At 49.8% G+C, this 24,590-nt stretch overlaps 2 protein-coding genes across 4 annotated transcripts in view; both read right to left on the bottom strand.

The window, feature by feature from the left end:
- BEND5 (BEN domain containing 5) overlaps positions 1–11,035 on the bottom strand; it is a 46,116-nt gene extending 35,081 nt beyond the window's left edge. Inside the window, exon 1 of one of the 2 annotated variants that reach the window (XM_036257024.1) lies at positions 10,755–11,035. In XM_036257024.1, the coding sequence (XP_036112917.1) occupies positions 10,755–10,980 (226 nt within the window). In that variant the 5' untranslated portion in view covers positions 10,981–11,035. The remainder of the gene's footprint in view (positions 1–10,754) is intronic. The other variant, XM_036257026.1, reaches the window with a different exon arrangement.
- Positions 1–24,590, bottom strand: part of AGBL4 (ATP/GTP binding protein like 4) — a 1,033,620-nt gene that overhangs the window by 209,098 nt on the left and 799,932 nt on the right. The window lies entirely within an intron of this gene.

Here is a 24,590-nt window from a genome sequence, read left to right as displayed (position 1 = left end):
GTACCCAAGGCCCCTGCAACATCGAACTGGAATGCCTCCCTCCTTCCTGTCTGCTCCACCAACTCCACTCCGCCTCTACTCCTCCCCTCCTTCCCCTCAGAGGTCCCATTCCCATCGCACATGGCACAGCAGGTCCTTCGATAACGTCATTTCCTTATGATGATGACGAGATGTGTAGGAACTTAACTCTTGTTTGTATCAATCAGCGTATGGTAGAATTGGTTTCCTTATGCACTGTTCTGCGTCAGTTCCAAGAACCTACTGAGGACATTAAGTGGAGACTTGCTATATATATCTTCTCTCCAGCCTAATTTCTTCTGATATTGCAATTATCTGCTTTGAGATCTACCTTCCCCACTGGATTGTGGGTAACCTCAGGGCAGGGCCCATACCATAGGCTTAGCCATACAATAGGGACTCATCAAACAAAAATGTTTAATGGAAGAATCATAAAAAAAGAGGCTGTACCCATAGTCCTATGCAAAGACGCTCAAAATCATCAGTCGTGAGGGAAATGCACTGGCCAGGGTGGCTGTGATCAGAGAGGGGAGCGGCACACACCACGTGCCGGAGTGGGGAGGAAGCTGGACCTGCCTCCTGGGAGGGCCTGCACCCGGGCGGCGGGAAAACAGCGGCAGTTCCAGGTTCAATGGTGGCGACGGCTGCAGCGCACGGTGGGCGTGCTAAGAACCACGGGACTGTACATTCTTCAAAACGGTGAACTTTATGTGACTTGAATTATACTTTAATTAAAAAATAGGCTGCCACTGGTGAAATGTCTACTACCCATCAGCTACCACCAGAAGGCTCTTCACATGTTACTGTACCTCACATCAAGCCTGCCATTAAGTATTATTAGCCATAATTTTTTCCATTAAAGAAGAAATGAGATTCAGAGAGGCCTTTAGGCCACCCAGATGGTAAGGTGCAGAGCCAGGACTTGATCTAAGTCTCTGCCTTCCCTGCCTACGCTCTGTTCTCTGTCTGGGACATGGCAGAGCCAGAATAAACGCTGAATGAATGAATCAAGGCTATATAAGGACATCCAAACCCCCCGGCCTGAAGTTCAAAGAGGAGGACTACTTACTCCCGCTGTCCTACCAGACCCCTCTGTCCTCAGGAAGTCCCCACAAGGCAGCAACCATCCCCAGGCCCCTGGCCCCTGGCTCCCTCCTAACGCTCACCAGTCTCGTCCTCAACCAGTGCTCCCCGGATGAGGGCTCAGGAAGACCTGGGGCCTCCCTTCATCCTTTCCGGCAGGACGTGCAGAGTACTGAGCCCCTCTTCCAGGCCCTTGTCTTTTGGTCCTGGACAACCAGTATGTTGCAAGGTCTGACTGCCTGAGGGACACTCTGACATCGGTAACCTTCTAGCCTGAAGGCCCCCCTAACTCCAATCCTGAGCTGAAAGCAATGCTTCACATCCATAGCCAGTTCACAAGAGGTGACTGTTCATTCAGTATCGTCATCGACAGTGAAGAAATGATTGGGAGAGAGGGGCCCAGGATCGAACACAAACTGCTCAGCCTTTTGAATCAGGTGGTTCCGGTTTGGGATTCTGGCTCTGCTACATATGAATGCTGAGAACATGGGCAAGCTACTTAGCCTGTCTGAGCCTCGGTTTCATCATCTGTACAGTGGGGATAATCAGCTGTTTTCTGAAGACAGTGCATGCAAAGCTCCAGGCAGTGTCCGTGTTTTCATCGGTGTTCAATCAATAGCGGCCGTGAGGCTGCCGTTGTGGGTTACGTGCCTGGCTTTTATCCACGGCAGAGAACGACTGAGGGCAGCCGACACACTGAGGCATGATGAAAGAGATGTTTTAAGGAGATTAATGTGGCAGCGGCAAGCAAGATGGATGAGGTATGAGGAGGAAACTGAACATGGGGTGACAAGAAGCTATAACTCTTAACTGGTCCCATTGATGAAGGTGAATGAATGATCACCTAAGACAGCGAGTAACTTCACGTACTGTTTTAATGTGGCTTTGGAGTACGCTTCTGGCTTTGAAGTCCAGGAAACCTCACAAGCAACTAGCAGTTGACTCAGAAGGACGAGGAAAACTCTCTAGTCAACCTTTGCAATGGCTCCAAGCTGAAGACCAAATAATGTTTTACTGTGGACAGAGATGAACGTGTAGCCTCTGAAGAGACAATCTTCACTGGTTCTGACTTTGATTCTTGTGTTTCCAGGGCAAAGGAAACCACCAAGGATTTGGGCAGCAACTCTCTCCTCCTTTCCAGCTATGAGGAAGCCAACGAATTCCATTCAACACACTTTGAGTAAGCACCTACTGTGTGCCCAGGCCCTGCCCCAAATTCTTTACTAACATCACTATATTTAAACCCATAATAGTTCTATCAAAGAAGAAACTGAGGCTCAAGAAGTGAGGTGGCCTATTTCAGACAGGAAGCTATCCAGCAGCAGAGCCAGAATGTTGTCCCATTACGTCTTCATGGCCTTCAGGTCTTGTCCTTATTATCTAATTATCCTATAGCAACAAAAGAAAAATTACCAAGTTGCTGTAACTTCAACTGAAGTAAAAGGCACACAGATGATGGCGAGTGGGCCAATGTAACTTCTGAAGTGCCCGCCTTTCTCCTAAGACCTGGCCCACATTCTAGGAGAAGGCCGGTATATTCCCAAATCGAACAAAGTTCTATACCAATATGACTTGATGCTGAACTCCTGAACTACACAAGCTGATCAAGGCCACCGAGCTCCAAATAGTCCTCAAAGAGAGTCTCTATTCAAAGCCATAAAACATGGTAAAAGCTGACTTCAAAAATATAGAAGGACTTGGTATTTGTTATTAATCTGAGAGGGAGAAACATCCCAGTAAGGGCCACGGAGACACGGCGAAAAGCGAACCGTGTTTCAGAGAACAGGCAGGGGAGCAGGAAAGCCAGGGCAAGTCTGTCTCCAAGTGTGCGGACAGCCCTGAAGAACGCAGTGCGTGGTTAAGATGGAAGAGGCACCGTCTTGACTCCCATTTTACATATAATCGTGCCGGATAATGAAAAGAATCCAACATCACAGGGAGTTTAACTTGGTGTAGGAATGTTCGTTAGGAGGAAATTCTGTAAGGCTAAACATAAAATGTTTTACAAAGGTTTGGTCTTGTTTTAAAAATATCTATATGCGAGCTTAAAGTTTTTCATCTGTTGAAAAAATCCTGTAAAGTTTTATGTTTGCATTAAAAGCAGACCAGCCACAGAGGAGACACGCACACTGCATTCTCTGGCCTACGATGTTTCTTTTTATAAAATCTAAGGCAGACAAAACTCCCAAGTTTCAAGGACTAAATCTGGTCAAGACAACTAAAGAAGAGTCCCCTGCTGTGGTATGGCAGGAAGAACAGGAGACACTGGTTCGAGGCCTGGCTCTCACTCTGGGTGACCCATCATGTCTCGGTTTTCTTTTCTGAGAGAACTAAGGACTGCACCAGGACCTCAGCAGGTCCTTCCAGCTGTGTGACCACTGGCCAGCCACAGGGACTTGCAGGTCTCGCTTTCTTCTGTGCAGGACAGGGCAGGAGCCAATGCTCGAATCCTCCAGGTGGGCGCATCTGAAGAAGAAACGTCCTGCTGAAGCCACCCAGAGAGGGGAAGAGGACATGCCAGCCAGGGTTCAGTAAGCTGCCTCACTCTCACTCCCCCTGCCTCACTGGCCTTGGCACAGGCCTGGGGCACAGACAAAACTAGGAACCCATTCCCGCTGGCTCATTTTCCCTCGCTTCCATCGTGTGCTTCACCAGGCTCGGCACGGTAGTAAGTAGCACCGGCATAGAGGCACAGAGAGGCACAACACGGGGGGAGAGGGCAAGCCGCTCACGACAACACGCACAGTTAAACGCCGAGCTTGTCTGCTCCTCACATGAGCTGGTTTCTCCCAGATCACGCCTTCCACAGAGCGTGGTGCCCACAGCTCAGCAAGCTCCTCTCGCAGCAACTCCTAGCCACTGCGCTCCACCGCTGCCTGGGTTTACGGAGCTCCTACCGTGTGCCAGACACTTCTCCACATCACCTTGCCAAACAACAGGGTGGGCAAGCTGTCTCCATGCTACAGACGAGCACCTGAGACCCAGGGAAGGGAGGCCCCGAAGGCCACGCAGCTGACAGGCAGCGAGGTCGTGATGGGAACCCAGACTGCCTGACTTCGAAGCCTGTCTCTATTATCTCATCTCAGCTCTCGAACGCTTCCTCCCTGATACGAAAGGAAGTGGCCTAGCGGTCACATGATCACACTGGGGGCAGGGTTCTATTCCAGAATGTTCCTGACCTGCCTGCCGCCCCAGTGACAGGGAGCTCGTCCCCTTGCCACACTCCCTTCCCACCGGCCTGCTGTTATGACCTGCCTTCCACCAGTCCCTAGAACTCCATTCTCCGGACCTAACTCTGTTTTCTGGACCCCAAAGAGCAGTTCTGAAATTCCTCCGCTGGGACAAAACTCAGACATTTAAAACCCCCAAAATATCAGCCCATGGAAACCTTTTATTCTCTTGCTTAGATATGTCGCTGTCCTAACCTATGCCTCCCCAGTGAACTCAGAGCAAAAAGTAGTTGTTGTATAGTTAAAAGAAAAAAAAAAACAAAACAAGCCTGCACCTGGGATCCAAAGTCCTCCCCCCAATTTGATGTCCGGGATACCCAGCTCTCCTGTTTGTCACCGATTCCCTGTGGCTGCCCCTTCCCAGGCACCTTCTCTGTGCTCTGCTTCTCCGAGCTCTCAAAGCTGGGGTTGTGGAGAGCTCTGCCCTGCATACGTCTCTGGGCACCCTGTTCCGCTGGGACCTCACCTGCCCCAGCGACAGCTTCCACACTGGGACCCAGCCCCGTCCCAGTGCTGTCCTGACCCTCGGCCCACATGCCGAGGGCCCTCCTGGAGCTCCTCCCAGAGGGCTCCAACACACCTATCACCTCCCCTTCTCACCGACTCCTCCTCTGGAGCTCCCCACAGAGAGGGGGAGTCCCAGTCACCCAGTCAGCAGCACACATATCACCAGAACCAGTCGGTCCCCAAGTCCCATGGATTCGCCTTCCTTAGCCCGTCAGCTCCACCTGTTTGGGTGCCGTCCTCTTTGACTGACCCGCTCCCACTGCTCACCAGCCTTGCCGGCCAGGACTCAGCCCCTGCCTGGCCGCAGCCCTGGCTCAGCACGGCGTGGACAGCGCCCCTCTCCGGGTGGAACGGAGCCTCCACCAGGACGCAGGCAGGCCCTGGAAACCCCAGCTCGGAGCCTGGAGCCCGGTGACTACTAATACACGTTTAGTAAACTAGTCCTAGAAGGTGAAAACCGAGGCTATTCTTCCTCCTGAGTTTCCCTCCGGTGTAAGGGTGACCACCTAGTATAACTCAGTATCTGCAGACCTTAAATGAACCAGAGAAAACCTCTTCAGAGTACGTGTGCTTTCCTGATCAGCATTTTAAAATGAAAAGTACACTCATCTCCTCTCTCTGTGGAGCTTATACAACAACGCAGGTAGGCACAGTGTGAAAGGGAATTAATCTTGCAGTCAGATCTGAATCCCACTTTTCTGGTGTGTCTTTAAAAATAAACACTAGTGTGTTCTTAAATAACAAAACACCACAACAAAAGAGCAAGACCTCAGCTTGCCCGGGGCATTTTTCTTGCGAACCCCAGCCCTGGAGTACTCCGTACTGTCTCACTGCAACAAGCATGTGGTTTCTGAACGAGACGAATCACATCAGACCCAACCTTCAAGGGTTAACATTTCAGTAGAATCTGCAACAGATGATAGCAGGCAAGTTCCCATCTCTGCTCCAACATACATCAGTAGAACATGTCAAAACCTAAATTAAAAGTTTTCACTTGCTTTTTTTAAAGGAAATAAATCCTTTTGTTGGCAGTCTCCCACTTACGACACGCAACAACCCCCGCATGTGAGATCGGCTCGTCCCCTGCTTCGCTGCTAACTTTGTAGATGTTCCAAAGCGTTTCTGGAGCAAGTGATCTATTTGGACCAACGATGCCAAGCTGGGACCTGAGCCCTGAATGAGCTGGAACTACCAAAGCAAGAAGAACGTGGCTTTGGGAGCTATTTCCCCAAGTGTGGGGTTTCTTCTAGTCAAGGGAGTGATAAAGAATGTTGACTTTTTCCAGATGAACAAAGTTGAGTGAAACCTTAAAATTCCACTGCAAGTTTCTGTTCTGAAAAACAAGTTGCTGTCTCAGAGGTTCCTGTGCCCCTACTTCCTCTCCCCGGCATAGGAAATGCACCTGTCTTCCCGAAATTCCCTGACCTGGATGGGCTGACTGGTGCGGCCCACGAGCCAGGCACTGCGGACACGCACACAAGGCAGGCAGGCCTGGCCTGGAGCAGGGTGCCGTCTGCAGGGAAGACAGGCACACTCACGACTAACTGAAACAAGACAAACCCTAAGATCCACAAGCGAGGAAGCAGCAAAGTGAAAGGAGAGTGAGGGGGAGGGAGAGCCTCTCGGCAGAGGGAGCCGGGAGTGCCCCTGAGCACTGCATTCTGTCCTCTCCTGTCACAGCCCTCAGCTCAGTGGACCAGAGCACGTCACATGTCTGCCTCCCCACGGGGAGGTGAGCTCCGTGGGCAGAGGCCCAGTGTCGGACAATGATTAATCCATCCTGGTTGGCTCAAAGGAGTTCCTGAGGGTGTGTTCGCAGGGTGGCACAAAGTGCCGCAGATCTAGGGGCAGCGGGGAGGGTGGGCAGAGCTGGAGAAGGGGGGGGGGGGGGCTGGGCGCTGTGGAGGCCTGGCCAAGGAGCTGAATGAAGCCTGTCTCCGCAGGCAACAGGGCGCTGCAGAGGGTCTAGGGAGGGCAGTGAACTGACGAAGACGGTGCTGCAGATGGTTCTGCCAGCAATGTGGAAAGCAGACTGGAGCCGGGCCGGCAACTGAAGGCTGCTGCCCGGTTTGGATGAGCGAAGGCCAGTGGGTGGGGGCGGTGGGGTGGGGCTGGGAAGGAAGGACTTAGAGGACAAACTGCCAGGCCCAGTGAGAATCAGTCCCCTCTCCATGCTCCCCAGTGCCTGGCTCCACCTCTAAGTGGCATTGGTGTTGGGCCCTCAGACTACACACTCCTTGAGGGTGACGCCCATGTCTTCTCCATCCCTCTGGCCCAACAGAACCCTTCAGAGCAGCTCTGGGTTCCCTTCATCATGTGTCATCTCAGTCCCAGTGCCCAGATGCGCTGGTGCCCTGGTGCGTCTTCTTAGTGCCGCCCTGGGCCTGGCGCACAGGAAGAAGTAGGGGGCACTGGCCAACAAAAGGAATTTAGCACCCCCAAATAATAATCACAGAGCATAGGAGCCTGGATAGAATGGGACAGAATTTTAAGATTCTGAGTCTAGAGAAACCAGTTTTGGCCCCATAAAAAAAACAGCAACACAAAATCCAACACCACGAGCCCCAGTTGCAGGCTGGACTGCAGTTAGATAGCGGTGAGCTCTCCAAATGGGTAGTTCTCCCTTTCACAACCTGTCTGGCAAATAAATAAGAGCGAGCCAAGAACCACCACAGTCCAAAGGTAAGCCGAGTCTTGAGTTACACGGACCCTCCATGGAGGCCGTGCGCTCCTCTGAGATTCCCTCGGGAGAACGCCAGCTGCAGGGGCGCGCAGGTGTGTGGGCCTGCAAGGGAGGCCGGGAAGAGAAGAGGAAGAACAGAACGGGCTTGACAACTCAGAAACTAAACTGCCCTCTGGCTGGAAGCTCGTCCTGAACTGTAAGCTTCATGGACGGTTCTTCCACTTCCTTTCACTCTTTTCAAGCCCGTTGTGTCACTGGTGGGGACATCAGCTCCTTTCCATAGGAGACTGCTACGTGGGGGCCTGGTACCGGAAGACCTGGGTTCTGGGTCCGGCTCCGTCAGTTATTAACTGCACGCTGTAGGCAAGTCTCTGAGCCTCAGTGTCCTCAGCTCCAAGGTGGAAATGATAATGGCGCTCTCTACCAACAGGGTCGCAGGGAGAACTCACAGATAATGCGCGGGCACACAGCACGACTGTCTATAAAGGTGGCTTGTTCTTTTCCCTTGAACTGAAATCGCAATTTGGCAAGAAAAGGGCTAGACCCCAGGGTCTGACCCACACTGAAACCACAGTGCAAACTACCACGAGCTGGGAACATGCAGAGTCCAGGGCAGTGAGCGGTGACATTTCCTGAACAAGAAGAGGTGCACGGCGGGTGGCTCTGGGTTGGCCTGGGCCAGTCCTCAGTAAAGTAACACACTTCTCACCAAAAGCCATGCAGTGGCCCTGCAGCTGCCTCTGGAGCCATGCTGTGGGGCCAGACAGGGCTGAATTACTCGTGGCCAATTCCCGAACGGAAAGCCTGGAGGGCTCACCTCCTCGCCTCGGTGCGTCCATCTAGGAGATGGCAGAAGGTGAGCTCTTCAGGAAGATGTCACCGCAAGCAGTTCTCAGACCCCCACACTTAAGTCAAGATGGGGTTTCAGGACACACAGGAGAGCTTTTCCTGGGTAAACGAATCCCGAAACCCACCCTGGCCCTTCCGATCAGGACTGTGGCTAGGGCAGCAGCTCCGATTTAAAAATTAACCAGCTGATTGGAATTCCAAATGTGGTCTACCAACCTCAAGTTGTGGTTTGCTTCTTTGTTTTTTCCTTTCTCCTCCCAAGAAAAAAACTGAAGCGAGGTGGGAGAAAGTGCCCTGTCACTCACTTTGCTCAGGTTGGCACCCCACTTCTCCTCTGGATCTGCTCTGCCAACTTCCAGGTGCTGCTTACATTAGTTTGTTTGTTTGTTTTCATAACCCCAGAGACTTATCAGCATTCCACCTCGGAGGATGAACTGTCTATGGATTCACAATTGGTCCTCAGACCAGTAGCTACATGTGTCTTACTTCTGTGGACTTCCACAGATTCTTACCATCAGTCAGTGGGGCTCCAGTGGCCTAGGTACTCTGAGCAGTGCTTGAAGGGCCAAGCGCCAGTGTTAGTGTTTGCTGACTGAATGAATGGGTGAATGAACACTCTCTAAAGGAGGAAAACAGCGATTACACATGAATACGCATACATACCGCTGACTCCTGGCCCACATCACTTCCCCCTCTCCCAAGGCCCTTCCAGATCCAGTCCAATGCAATCACCAAGAAGCCAGCTTTCTTTTCTTTTAGGCAGAGGGAAGCTAAGGTTACAACCTAGTTACAGCTTCCTCAGGTCTAAACTCAGGGAATTAACTCGCAGTCCCTTCCTGCAGGCAATTAAAGGCAAGCAAACAGCCAAAATAAAACCTAATCAGCCACAAAGGTTTCCCTTTTCTACATCCTCTCATTCTGCTTTTGTGTCCCCAGGTGCTGTGAATGGAACCACACCTGTGCCCGGGGTTCGTCGGGGGTGGGGGTGGGGAGGATACAGTCTGTCAAAAAGGGCCCCAGGTACTCATCAGTTTCCAGTTCTGCCTCCACTCCTCACCTGCACACCTCCTCTCCAGAGGCAACAGGGGGTGGTGGGCAGGGGCATCTCAGGAGCTAGAGCTCTAATCTACTGCTAATTTGCAACGGACCCTGGGCAACACTTCTCTGTTTTGAGCCCCAGTTTCCTTAACTGCCAAATTTAAATATGCTATATGCTGGATTCATCTGTTAGGCTAAGTGTGAGAAGGCAAAGGAAGTTGGAAAATATAGGTAAGGTCTCAAACTATAAAATACTAGCAATATCTTCATTCAGTTCCTAACCCCTGGTTTTCCCTTCGAAGTGGAGGGCAGGTGGCTTACTGTCTCCACCCACCCTAAGGTACACCCTCTTACCAGCAGCAGCTAAAAGGCTGGACCCTAAAACAGAAGTGATACTTTCCTTTTCCTCTCATGTCTACACCCAAGGCTCTTACAACTAGCTGGGAAAGAGGGCCCGCTGCCTTCTCTCCACAAAGGACGAGGTGCTTCAGCATGGCAGAAGAACTTGGTGTGGGAGGTAGAAGGGGCAGTGTCTTGTCCTATAGCTACTGAATCTGTGTCCTCATCTGTTAAGTGGGGATGAGACCACCTGCCTTGTCTATTTTTCAGGGCCCTGGGGAAGCAGAAATGGGAGGTCCCCGTGTTATCCTGACCTAGACATGCTGCCCTGGCCCTGGGGTCTCATCAGGGAGCCTTCTGGGAGATTCTAAAGGGGTGTGGAGGCTGAGGGATGCTGAGGACACTACCTTCCTACCTCCACCACCTGGCCAGGGAGAGGCCAGGAGAGTGGTGCCCAGTGATCAAGGCCTCCTCATCCTGTCCAGTGATGGCCTGGATGGGACAAGGGTGTCATAGCTTCCCTCTGTGCAGAGGGACTACCATCTAGAAGAGTGAAAATATCCGCCTTGCTCCCTCACTCCCAGAAGGTACCAGGGGCCTTAAAGGGAGAGAGACAGATAGCTGGAAAACTTAAGGAGACCGGAGAAGCAGAGAGAAGGAGCTGGGAGAGAGGTGAGAGAAGGTGAGAGACAGAGACAGGAAGGTGCAAACAGGCAGACGGAGAAAGGGAAAGTGAAGAGCCAGCAGAATAGAAACAGAAACAGGAGGACAGGCACAGAAAGAGAGGAAGACAGACTGACAGCGCGGGAGAGTCGGGAGGCGGGGAAGACAAAGGGGACCATCCGGTAATTTTAACTGGTCTGGCCTTTTAGAGACACCCGTCCCCCCAAAGAAAAGCCCCGGGGGCAGGAGGAGGAGGCCTGAGCAAGCGTGGCTCACCCGGGCCCCCTCCGCCGCGGCCCCCGGCCCCTGCCCGGCCCCCCATCCCTCCTGGCCCGTTCGCTCACCTGCCAGCGCCAGGATCTGGGCCTTGTGCAGCAGCAGCGCACCCCAGTCGCGGGGGGCGCGCGGGGGGCTCTCGGGCCCGGCGCCCAGCTCCTCCGGGCCCCGGTACACAGCGTACACCTTCTGGTTGTCAAAATCCAGCCGCGAGCGGGGGCTGAAGTCGCGCACGCACGACACGGGCAGCGCGTAGCAGACGTTGTCCTCCAGGAACCGCACAAAGGCGTACATGGTGGGCGCCGGGGGCGGGCCCGGGGCGGCGCGGAGGTGGGGACCCAGCGGGGAGCGCGAGCCGCGCGGCCGGGCCGGGGGCGGGGGCGGCTCCCCGGGCCGGGGTCCCCCCACTGTTATTGTTCCTGAAAGCACCGCTCTGCCAATCGGCTGCTCTGGCCTGGGCGCGGAAAAGAGAGGGAGGGGAAAGGGGGCGGGGGGCGGACGAGGGGGGTTTGGAAGCGCACTGCCACTCGCAAAGTCAGACCCGAGCAATCACAGCCGGAGCGCGTTTAGAGTAGGGAGGGGAAAGGGCAGAGAGATTGAATTGCAATAATAATAATAATAGTAGTACTAACAATAGCATTGCTGAAAAGAATGCATTGACTAAAAGTCGCGTTTGGGCAGGATTATATTGCTTCGACAGTCGCACTGCAAAACAAATTGCATTGCAACAACAACAAAAAACCAAACCGGCATTGCAAAGAAGAGGAGAGAGTGTGAGGGAATGAATGGGGAAGGGGGCAATCTTGTTTGGATCCCTAACTGTAAACTTGCACTTGCTATAGGGCAGAATTTTGGAGTGCGGCAAATCATTTTAGCAATTCCTCTCAGCCCCTATAGTTCTTTTTTCTTTTTCTTTTTTTGCAAAACTGCCAGCTCTTGCTGTGGGGAGGGTCAGTCAGCCAGAAATGTTTCCCCAGAGCTGCCAAACTAGTTCTGACCGGTACTGGGGCTTACCCGGGATTTCCAGTGGGACCAGCTGGCTGGGGTGGGGAGTTTGCTGAGGGCTGCTCTCAGCCAGAGCATCAGAGCCCCACTGCCTTCCTCCACCTGAGTGCCCTCCACACCATTCCCGTCTCCCAACTGGACCAGCTGGAATGGTGTGGGAAGTGGAGGCTGTTCTGAGGAAGGCAAAACCAGGGCTAGCTGGGCATTTCTGGAGCACCCTGAGAAGTTCAGGAATGGGACTGGGTGGAATAGCAGCCGTTGGTCTGTCTCTAAGACCACAGGCAGAAGAGATCCTGGAAGGTTCTGGGTTTTCCCAGTCAGGCCATGAACACCAGCTGAAAGAGAGCAACTGGGCTTCACATTCATAGGAACCCCATCTCACATCACATGGGGGTCCGCACCCTCACACTGATGCCTCTGAGAGGGCGGGCTTTGAATCAAATATGTCTACGTATATCCCCAGATATAAGTAGTGTCTAGTCAGACCTGGCACCTGGTAGGGACCCAGTGAATTTTGAGTGAAGAATAATAAATAAAAATCCACATTCACTGAGCCATCTAGTCATCCTTTCATTTATTCCAACAACCAGTATTCATTGGATAGGCACAGCATGCCAGATTCTGGGACAGGCGCTGCTAGTGGAGATGAACAGACAGCACAGACTTGGATTCCTTCAAGTGACAGGCAGTGTATCACAACTGGAGTTCCAGTGTTGGATTCCTGTGCCCAAACTGGGTCACTATATGAATAACACCTTCCCTGTCCTCAAAACCCTTATAAGCTGCTTTAGCAATATTTAAAAAGTATTTATGCTATAGTGAGAAAAATGTTCTTATAGAGGAATGCTTACTGGCAGTCTCAATTAAGTGATATATATATAAGATTATATATATATATAATCTTAATGAACTCAGCCTGTAAGAAAAATAAAAATAAACACACCAAAGCATCATCTCTCTCTCTTTTTTTTTTTAAATCCTCACCTGAGGACATTTTTTTCCATTTTTTGTTCAGATAGAGTGGGAGGGAGAGAGAGGAAGAGAGAGAGAAACATCGATGTGAAAGGGACACATCAAGTGGCCGCCACCCACACGACTAACCAGGGCCAGGGACAAACTGCAACCGAGGAACCAAACCCAGGCCTCTCTGGACTGCAGGCCGATGCTCTAACCGCTGAACCAAACCGGCCAGGGCACATCAGCTCTTAATAGTGGCAGGTGGTTTTGTTTTTCCTTGTATTTTACACTTATAGGTTTATATTTATTTTCCACAGGAAGCAGGTATGGCTTTATAATCAGAAAGCATTAAACATTACTCTTTTAAAAGCACTACACTCACATTTCAGATTAGTTCTATTAATGATGAAGTAGATACACCAAAAACTCCAAATGATTTTGCTGTTATTTAGGGAATATGTTATACAGATGAACCCCATCAACACACCCCTCCAGATCCAAATGTACAGGTCGGGTCAAGTTCTCTTAAGCCAAGCCTCTGGCATGTATGTGGTGACAGTCAGACGTGACCATTAGTTGTCCTGATGCAGATGTTGGTCCTACGTTGCCCCACACACTTGTGGTAAAAAGAGGGCCATTCCATTGCTCCAGCACATTTACCTTCATAATTATGATTTCTTTGGACCGATCTTCAGTGAGTTTTTATTTTAATAGTACATTCCTATGGTCATCAAGGGGAAGTAATGTATAGCAAGACTTCTGATAATTCTCAAGATAGATCATGCAGAGTTGTCCATTTAACGAAAGTCCATGAAGCTCCAAACTATGTTCACACAATAATTTCCTGGCCAACTATCCCATCTCAATAAGGATGACCCCAAACTGTCACCAGTCTCATCTCTTATCACCTTCCTGGACACAGTACACCCCGGACACATTAAACTGACATTCCCCAAAGATAGCATGTTTTATGCGGTGCCAAGCCTGTGTGTTTGCTCCTGGGCAGTATTTCCTCCTGGAGTGCATGGTGACCTCAGCTTCCCCTGAAGCCCAGCTCAAATGCCATCTCCTCTGTGAAGCCTTCTTTGACCACCGACTCTCCTCAAGCACAGGCGGTCTCTTTCTACTGTCTTGTCCCAGAACCTTTTATCTTCCCTCATTAGAACGAGTTCTTTGAGGGGTGACAAAGAGGCTGAGTAACTTCAACATCCCAGATTCCTAGCACAGGGCTGGAGAGTAAATGCTTATAGAACAAATTCATTAAAGAAAGACACAGAGCATGAATAGCAAACCTTTTGCATGTTTTTCTCTGAAACTCTGCCCTTCTTTTCAGAGCTGGAGCTGAATCCCAGCTCTGTCTTTTCCACTCACAGTGGCAAAGGGCAGAACACTGATTCCACACCTTGTAAGACAGACATACTCATGAACGTAATAATACCACTGCACCCTCAAGTTCAAACAAATTCCCCACCCAAGTCAGTGTACATAATTCTCAAAAGGGGGCAGTTCCATTTCCCAAGAACTCAGAAAGAAGAGAAGAACAAACAATGAAATGAATGCCAACAGAGTAAACACAGACTGAAATCTCTTTTGCATGTCGGTGCGCAGAATGGATTCTTCAGAAGGAATGGCAGGCCCAGGATACGCAAGGAATCGCCCTTGGGCAGCCTCAGCGCAACCAAAAGACACGCCGAGTTTCTGCTTTCTGGGTGACTCTCACAGTCAGTCTTTTAACACAGCTGCCTGGAGAACCTACTAAGTGCTTCCGCTGCCCTAGTGAAAACCATCAGAGTACCGCTGCAACCCAGAGACCATAGCCCCAGGCTTTGCACATACCAGAAACTCAAGATGTTGATGACTCATTGATTGGCAAGTAAAGACAGTTCAAAAGTACAGATTCAGAGGTGGTTAAAAATGTCAAGATCAACCAAAGCATGGCTGAGTCGAACCCCCTCTTCAATATCCCTGCCAAGTGGCCATGCAGATCCCTCTCAGGCAGTTCTGTCAGGAAATTCACTGCCCCCCTTAACTTTGGGAAGCTACTGGCTGGCTGTTGGAAAGGCCTTTCTAACTTACACTGAATCATACACCTTGTAGCTGCCAGACTAGGTTCACCACCAAGAATCTCATGTCAGCCCCGCAGATATGGGAAAACTTGGGGTCTTCTCTCCTTAGGATCTTGTCTGTCTTCTGCCCAGACATCTTCACGTCCTTCATCATCCTCTCCTCATGTGATCTGGGTTCAGTGATGATAATATGGTGTCTACTTTTCCTCCAAAGCATGCACTAAACCTTGCATGCCAGGCACCAAGCATATATGATCTCAGTTAATTTCACACTGAACCCTTGAAGTAGGTCTTAGCCCCGTGATAGCGTTAAGAAAACTGAGACCTAGGGCAAAGCAGGTTGGCTCTGGGGCGTCCTGGAAGGCTTGGGTCATTTTTGCATTTTAGACATTTAGACTAGAAGCCATGTGGAGGAAGGTTTAAGGGGAGGTATGCCTAGGGAGGGGGAGGCCTATGGTGAGGCTGCCTGTCCTCTCCCTGGCCCTCCCGTAACTCTCTCTCTCTGTGGGCCAAATGTGCTTTGCCTCTCATCCAAGTTATTTTAATGGAGCAGAAAATGTACACATCTGGGGCAGCTTTGCAACTGCATCTCCACTTTCCTGCTCAGTTTTGCAGAGCCTTGGGTTCCTGTCAGGCTCCTTGGGCTCAGCCAGCTGAAGCGTGTTCGGGGGCAGCAGCGGGACTTGTGTTTCATATTACTGCGTGGAATTCTCGATGTGCTCTGCAAAACTATTTTAAGGAGACCTGGGTTCTGTGCATTTTTAAAGTAATTGGAGCGTGTCTTTTCAACCTCTCTGCTAATGATTGACCACATTTTTTCATGATTTTGCTTTTTTTTCCCCGTGATATTTGACTTTTTAAGTATTTGCTTTGAAATGTTTATATGTATTTTTTAAAATTTTGCCCAGAAAGTAACTTGTGCGGTAATCTCAGGACCACTGTCTTCTTGGGTTAATTTAAGAAAGACATGTTGGTACGTGGTTAGGAGGATCTGGAACTGCCGGGAGGCCCAGGGTGGGCGTTACCCTGAGCTGGGTGCTGTCACCCCAAAGCTGAGGCATGAACCCAGTGCATCCACGTGAAACCCCGATCATGATGTCTGGTACAGTCTGGTTGTGGGGTTTGGGGCAGGGAAGAGAGGGGCAAGAGAGGAGGAGAGAAGGAGAGAGAGGAGTTCCATGCTGAATCCAGGCTCCGAGGCCGGTGACCATCACCCCGGAATTAGAGGGAATGCCAGCTTGTCATGTGGGCGACAGCTTGGAGGGCTGAAGGAATGTGGGCTTTGGACTCAGACCAGAAGTTAAATCCTGACTTTGCCTCATCGTTGCTGTGACTTCAGCAGGACAGTTCCGCTCCTTGGGCCTTAGCGTCTTACCTGTAAGATGGGGCTGCTGAAACACACCTTCTGAAGGAGTTGTAAGAATCAGAGCAGGAGTTTTCGACCCTCTCTGTGTGTCTATCACCTGAGCTCCACTGAGCACCTCTGAGTGGGAAGCTTTTAAGTTAACATGCTAGTCACATAGGAAATCGACAAGGTGCACACGTTATCTTCAGGGAAAATACACAGGACTCTGAAATGTCTCTGAGGTACAATTTCTTCATCTCAAATATGACAAACTAATGTGAAAAGAAGACAGTATATTGTAATCTTAGGCTCTGGATCCAAATCCGGGCCCAATGTGTAAGGCCTATTCCCAAGTCAGTTTGTGGCCATGGACAAGTTCCTTAATCTCTCCAAGCCTCCCTTTCTTCATGGGAATTTTAATACATACAGCTTCAGAGGGTTGTTATGAGGGCTGAATGAGATAACCCATGTGAAATGTTTGGCGTAGTACCTAACACATGGTGAGTCCTCAATAAATGATAGTTGCTATTGTTGTCGTTATGGTTATTATTATAGTTATTAGGAGAGCTCTTATACCTATGCTGTGAGTAGGGGGCCCAATAAATGTTTATTGAATCAAATTGAATATAATGCGCTGAACAACACAGATAATTATCCAACACACACCCCAGAAGGCTTTAAATGACAGCCAGTGGGCACAGGTCACGGTCACCAAAGAAATGTTTAGATGTTGCGTGATCGAGCCTCGCGGCTGCTAGCCTTTAAACCTGCAGACACTTCCGAGATACTATGTTCGAAGCCACAGACACAGCCGTTCTTTTAAACTGACTTTGTTGAGTATTTTATCAGAAGAAATAAAAACCTTTGTGCATTATACAAAATATAAAATGCAGAAGCGATTACAGCAATCTAAGTTTGTGAATGTGACTCTTGGCTTGATGTTCAGATCATGCAGACCATGGTCAAGTTCAACAAATCATATCTCAGCTACATTATGATCTCATGTGAGTCACACACAGGAGGTGGCGTTTTCTCTAGAGGCAGTACAGTCATCCCTCAGTATTCCTAGGGCATTGGTTTCAGGACCATCCACAGATTCTTATATAAAATGGCATATAACAGTGCATTCGGTCAGCCCTCTGCATGCAAGGATTCCCATCCACGGATTAAAAATACTGTTTTCCATCCAATGGAGGTTGAGTCCTTGGAAACCCGCGGATATGAGTAGTGTTGACTGTATGTACTCTACAAAAGCAACACAACGCAAATGGATTCGCAGTGGTCAAAGACCAAAAGAAGTGTATGAATAGAAGAGATAGTCATGAGGAAACAACATGTGAATTCATTTTGAAAAAGAAACAGAAAAAGTGGCCTACCTTGGAAAAGTGCGACTTGCCTCAATTATGAATTTCAACTAGGGGTCAATTAGTTTTAGAAGCGACCTCTGGTTTCCCTTATTAAACGAACTCATGCTGTTATTTTCTCAGCTGAAATGTCACTTCCTCAGGAATGTCCTCCTGTCTTCCTCCTCCCATGCTCCTCCATAGGCGCAGGTTCCCAGCACATATTTCTACAGCTCCTTATATTACTCTTCATGGAGTTTATCACAGAGTGTAATGTATATTTATTCTATTATTTTCTGTCTTTGCCTCTAGATCTGAAACTCCACTAAAAAGGAGACGCTATCTGTTTTTCTCACTGTTGTATCCTGGCATCCTGCCTGGCACACAGGAGATGCCAAAAAAACACTAGTTGAATGAGTGAATGTCTGAAATGTAGACGCTGGGAGAGAAAAGCCCCACAGCTGAGGAGGGAGCAGTGTCCCCACAGCTGTACTTCGCCCTCTGAGTCTCACCTTCCACTGCGAGGGCATCTCTGTTTCGCCATCCCCACCACGTCTGCCTTCCACAACCTGGCCCCCAAATCAACTGAAGTCCCTTTGTAGTTTTCACTTGTAACCACTAGACAGATTGACATTTAAAAAATGTTTTTATAAATATCAAGAGAGAACAAAATAGAAATAATTACCAAAAAAAATGCACACAGCAGAAAAACAGTCAAGTTGACAGTCACCCGTGGTGGATACACTGATACCAATGATGATTGTATCAGGAACCTCACTGACACAGTCCATGGTCCTCCCAGAAACCAGATGGCGATTCCACCTCATCCTACAAGGCTAGACTCCTGTTTCACCTTGCTGGTGGCTGTAAATCATTGCCTTTCCAACCCCCTACTCAGGGGATTGCGGCCTCATCTTAGTCTTCTGGTGATTTCAACAGTAGTTGGGAGATAACACGGCAACCGATGTTCCTTCAAAGACCACTTGCTAATTCTCTAGTTACCTTCTCTGCTCATCTCAAGCACCCCAAGGCTCAGGATGTCTGTCTTTTACAGGCCTTCACAGGGCTGGAATGCACCCCACATTCTCATTCACCCTTGGGATTTTGCTTGATAGCTCGGAGCTTGCCATTTTAGGTCAGAGGCACAAAGAGAATGTTCATTCAGAGTTAAGACATTGTAGAAGCACACAGCAAACCATAGACAACTCTGATTTTCTCCGGACTGTCTCCTATCCACACCATAAATTCAGTGCAAAATCAGAGAAAATGAATGAAAATAGAACAAACAGTTACTGACTTCCGTGATAGGAACTGCACTGGCTTCTTTACATATTAGCTCCTTTAATTTTTCAAAACACCTCATGACGTTGGTATTATGATCTCTACTTATCTGACGAGGAAACGAAGACTTAGGTGATGGACGTTGTTAACACACGGAGAAGATTTGAACCGGGGCTTCTTGATCCAAAGTCTGCGTTTCGAGGGCTATTTGGATATGGGCTTTACTTACCTCAGTCTCCTGAGGCAACAGACAGCTCAATGGACTGGGAATTAATTCCTGCTCTGCTCCCCCTTTCCCCAGAGGTTTGACTCCCCATCTAGCAACATGAGTACTAGAGCTTATGGGAAAGTCCAGTATCTATCATTCTAAGCACCCCTAGCCTGAGGAGCTAATGATTCTGTGAATACTGATGATTTGACTACATCATCTGGGGTTCCTTAAATCATGTCCTCATTACTTCAGAGACATTGACTTTTTCAAGCACGCTGAGGTTTCTAACTGCTCAGGCAGATTCCTGTGGACGTGTACCCGCAGTCGGTGGCCAGGGAGCTGGACCATGTTGGGAAGCACCGGTCACAGCTGGCCTGGGTGCAGGCTCCCCCAAGCCAGGACAGAAGAGGATTGGAGAGCTCCAGTCACAGAGAGCTCTGTGAAGTGTCACCCCGTCCTGCTCCTACCCTGCCAGTCCTTGGAGGAAGAATAGGAATGATTGCAGTGAACCCTGTGGAATGCTCACCTCATGGCAGGCTTTGCAGACATTTCTCATTCAATCCTCAAGACCATCCTGGGGGGCAGGTACTAGTAGTGTTAGCTTCATTTTAACTTGAGAACCACAGGCATAGCACAGGGATGGAGGTAACATGCCCACGTTCACTAAGGAGTAAAATGGTGGAGCCAGGATTCAAACCCAGGTCCTTGATTCCAGAGACCCAATCCTGGACTTCTGTACCCCAATAATTCTGGTTCCCTCTGAGTCTGACTCTTGCCTCAGTGAGGGCAATCTGTGCCCTCCTGGCAAGGATGGGGAGACGATGGAGCATTCATCCTCAAAGAGTCGTGTGCTGGTTCCCTAGGAATGACCCCACCTTGACTGGTCCAGGTGAGACCCTGGCAGGCACTGTCTCAAAAAGCACCCTGGGATTCATTGATGTTTTCATCCTATGTTGTGGCGGATAGAGTATGTAAATACACAGGAGAAAGAAGGTTTTCTTTCATTTACTCGAAACCAGTTTCTTTATTTAGTAACCCAAAAGGGCCACTCATTATGCTAACCAAGAAAAAGTCCTTGACCTCCAAGTGTTCATATTATGATGGAAAAATGACTCATATATACGATACAAAACATTTTCTGTTGCTAGTTGTTTTTCACATACTCCTTGGGGGGTGGTAGACAAATAGGAGTGCAGACTGTCCAGACCACTCCTCTTCCTGACTATCAGGCCTACCTTTATTATCATGGAAAAGAAATAGCAAGAATAGAGGGAAAGGAGATGATCAGTTAAGGGTGAGGCATTCTTTTCTAAAACACAGGATGGAGAGGAGCCAGGCACACTAGGGTAGGCGAGACTCCGGCTGAAGCATTTGGGAAGAAGTTAACTCAGCTGGAAGGCGGAGTAGGTAACTGGCCAGGACACTACCTCCACCCTGCTAGTGCATCCTGCCGCAATGCTGGGCCAGTGGTCGCTGATCACTGAGCTCTGGTTATGGCTCTGTGGCCCATTCCGGGGAGGCAGCATGGCACAGGAGAGGACACAAGGCAATAAGAAAAGTGAAAAGTGAACAGGCCCTGGCCGGTTTGGCTCAGCGGTTAGAACATTGGCCTGCGGTGTCGAGAGACCCGGGTTCAGTTCCTGCTAAGGGCATGTACCTCGGTTGCAGTTTGTCCCTGGCCCTGTTTGGTCGTGCGGGTGGCAGCCACTCGATGTGTCCCTTTCACGTCGATGTTTCTCTCTCTCTCTGTTCCTCTCTCCCCCTCCCACTCTATCTGAACAAAAAATGGAAAAATATCCTCGGGTAAGGATTAAAAAAAAAAGAAAAGTGAACAGTGCAGAGGCTCTGAACTCAGAATTGGGATCTATTACTGCTCCATCACCAAGGTACTGTGGGTCCTTGGGCAAATCTGTGGCTCTCAAGGTTTTCAACCGTCAAGCAGAGTTTCATAAGGTTCTCACAGGGTCTGACAGACGATGCGTTTCACGCGCCTGGCAAGCGCACTGCCGCGTGCACAGTAGGTTCAGCAACCATCCGTCATCCTTTTCACTCCCATCGTCTGAGACAGTGGTTACCTGTTCCTTCCAGGGGGCTCAGTGTGCTGACAAGGACGGATGCCCAGCAGCCTGTTATTTCTGTGAGAAGTCTTCCCCCTCCTCCCCGAATGCGGGGCAGTATTACTGCAGAGGCACCGGCCACCATCCCTTCCTGGCTGAGCTGGGCAGTGGGCCTGTTTAAGAAAGCTGGGGCCTTCGTAAGATCTGTGCGCTTATCTTATGCAGTTTGGGGACTTGAGTTTGGGATTTTATTGTCTGCTTTTAAAATCATGTTCAGATTTTGAATATTTAAAACATGCCTCTGGAATTGTGAAATGTAGTCTTCTCCATCATAAAATAGAATGAATTATGTTATGCTTTTCTGTTCCCATTTCTGGGTTCTTTTTTTGTCTGTTTATATGAATTTTTCCGTAATGCCCTGCCTTATGGCTTGACTCATCTTGGATACTAGCTGTGAAAATTTGGGCAAGATTCTTAACCCCCTTATCTCTGCCTCATTCATTCATTCATTCATTCATTCAGTCAGTCAGTCAATTATTAATGAACTATTTGTTAAGGGCTTATTTTGTGCATAAGCTCTGCTTAATACTTGCTATACAGTGGAGAACCAGACAGACTGAGTTTTCTTTTTTTTTTTATCCTCACCCAAGGACATTTTTTCATTTTTTGTTCAGATAGAGTGGGAGGGAGAGAGAGGAAGAGAGAGAAAGAGAGAAACAGCGACGTGAAAGGGACACATCAAGTGGCTGCCACCCGCATGACCCAACCAAGGCCGGGGACAAACTGCAACTGAGGTACATGTCCTTAGCGGGAACCGAACCCGGGTCTCTCTGGACCGCAGGCCGACACTCTAACCGCTGAGCCAAACCGACCAGGGCAAGACTGAGTTTTCTTATCTGTAAAGTGAAAAACTAAAAATCTTCAGGATTGCTGGGAGGAGTGAATGAGATAATACAGGTAAACGAGAGAAAGAGACAAGAGAATTAAATGTATCGAGCTTCCTACACTGTCCTTGGTAATGTTTCACATGCAATCCTCATAGTAACCTTGGAAAGTCATTGCTGTTACCCTCATTTTACAGATGCATCAACCACAGTTCAGAGAGGGAAAGGGAGGGCCCAAGTCATGTCCTGGATTCACAGCTGGTGTGACGTCTATGCAGTTTCTACTTCGCTATGTTACCTCCCGTGGCCGCTGGCATGTTGCTTGCCATTCAGTAGGTACCTTAAGTTCCATCACCACCCCTATGTGAAATCTGGGGGGCGGTGCTCTTCTTCCTGCTACCTGACACAGGATAGCCCCGGCTGTGTGTGGGAACAGTGAGAGGTACTTGAATGGAAAACCCAAATCCTGCCCCCTACTTCCTTAGGGAACAAGATGCAAAGAAGACTCATGAGAGGTGGGGATGGGAACATATACAACAAGCTTACAGATTCAGTTTGCTGATGAAATATGGAAACAGTGATCAATAACTCCAGTTGCCAGGGAAGGACTCTGGTTCTCTGGCAGCCAGACTTATCCGCTCAGGAGACAGCTGGGACATGGACTCTTGGCAAGAGGAACATTCTTTTTCCCAAGCCAACCCTTCTCTCCTGCTGTGACCTTGAAAGATGAAATGTTCAAAACTCTGCATCCCTCTCACTCTCAACCACTCCCCGGGGGAGGCACACCTCGACTGCACAAACAACAAGGCACACTTTCCCTCCCGAGATGCTCAGTGTCTGCGGAAGAGAGAGGGCCGGGAAACATTTGCTTGGGGCCTGCACACCTTCACGAGGCTGAAAGCGAGTGGAGAGTGACACCACTGTGCTCACACCTGCAAGGGGGCTGCAAAATGGCCCCAAACTACGCAAGTTGGACCCACTCACCCTTCCTCTTCCACCTGTCTGTCTGCGCAGGTCACAGCAAGGACACAGAACAGGTTCGCTAGCAAAGGCGTCAGACGAGCACTGTTCACATGGTTTTAACTTTTTAAGCAGACCCTTACCTTTGGTATGGAGAAAAGGAAGGGCTATGCCAGCGTGCTTGCTGTCACTGAGAAAGCTGGAGAGGGTCACCTACCAGCACGGAAAGACAGACACGGAAGAAGCAAGGCAGGGCTATGCATGCAAAAAATAAAAGGTAATGTAAAAAAAGGTCTGTTCCTTGGCACAGAGAAATTGCATCCTTAAGTCCCCCCCTCCCCTTCTTGGCTGGGCAATGTAATAAACACCTTAAAATAGAATTATAAAATGGAAACAGATTCTGTAGAAGCAGGAGACCAAGAATAGTGACTTCAGAGAACTTACAGCCCCAACCTCTCATTCTAGAGATGATGAAACAGCACAGAAGGACCACGGTCTACCTGAAGTCACATAGTTGGTCTTGGACCAAGTCGTACTGGAGCCCGGCTTCCGTCAGGCCCCTGCTCTGCCCTAGGCGCCATGCTTTCTCTTGATTACAGGGGACGCCTTCGGCACTAGGCGGCCCCATCCATGCCCCGGCATTAGCCTGCCTAGTCCTAGAGAAACATATAATTCATCATTTTCAAGGCTTAGCATTGAGTAAAGCCTCTCCTAGTTGGGAAGGGGTCATGAGGGGCCCTTCCAATTCTGTCCCCGTAGGTGAGACTTCCCTGGAGTCTCTCCAATCCTACTGCCTTTTCCATTCCGCCCCCTCTGTACTTACCCTCCTTCCCCACCCCCACATCCAGGGGGCTGTGGATTTAACACTCTGGCTAAAGCATGAACCCAGCTCGTTTTGGGGGGGTGCCCTAAGTATATCTGAGGCAGCTTGGATTCCCAAAGAGGCTTGACTGAAACAAATATGAAAGACAAGATAGCAGAGTGTCGGCAGAGACTGGGGTGACACCACTCAAGGACTGACGGCAATTGCTAGAAGCCAGAAAGAGGCAAAGACGGATTCTACCCAGTCTCGGAGAGAGCATGGCTGTGCTGATGCTTTTGGACTTCTAGCCTCCAGAACAGTGAGGGAATAAACACATTTCTGCTGTTTTAAGCCACCCAGGTTACGGTAGTTGGTTACAGCGGCCCTTGGAAACGAATACAACTGGGGAGGCATGCAAGGGAGCCTATGCCGTCATTACATGAGCGGAGTGACATTTACTGAGCCTTCACTTTGATTCACTTATAATTAGTGCGTGATCTTGGTGTAACCAGGAGGGCTTCCTGTAAGCCTCGTGCTGCGGGGTGTGGATGCCTGGAGGTGGTCTGTCCAGGAAGGCGCGGCCTGCGTCTGCCGGAGGAAGCAGGCGCTGCGTCCCCAGAAGCTCCAGCGCAGGGGCGGGGAGGCGGAGAGGCAGCACTCGGGTTGGGGAGCCCAGTGTGTGCAGAAGCACAGACCTGTGAACTGGGTTTGGGATTTTAGGAAACTAGAAACTGCTGAAGCACAGTGCTGACATGTATCTGCCTTCTCCACTGCCTTCTCCACCTTGGTGTCCCCCAGGCACCTCCTGCGCAAGATGTCCCAAACTGAACTGGACCCTTCTCTCTAACCCCCCCCCCCCGCCTTTCCTGACTCTGCAAGGTCCCCCGCGCACCCATCCAGCCCAGCGAGAGGTCTTACAGGGCCTGCGTGCGCGAGTCTTGGAAATCGACTTCCTTTTTGTCTCAATTTAGACCATCATTTCTGAGCTTTCCT

This window comes from Molossus molossus, unplaced genomic scaffold (genome assembly GCF_014108415.1).
Source record: "Molossus molossus isolate mMolMol1 unplaced genomic scaffold, mMolMol1.p scaffold_m16_p_12, whole genome shotgun sequence".
NCBI classification, from domain to species: domain Eukaryota; kingdom Metazoa; phylum Chordata; class Mammalia; order Chiroptera; family Molossidae; genus Molossus; species Molossus molossus.
This window is presented reverse-complemented; position numbering and strand designations above follow the sequence as displayed.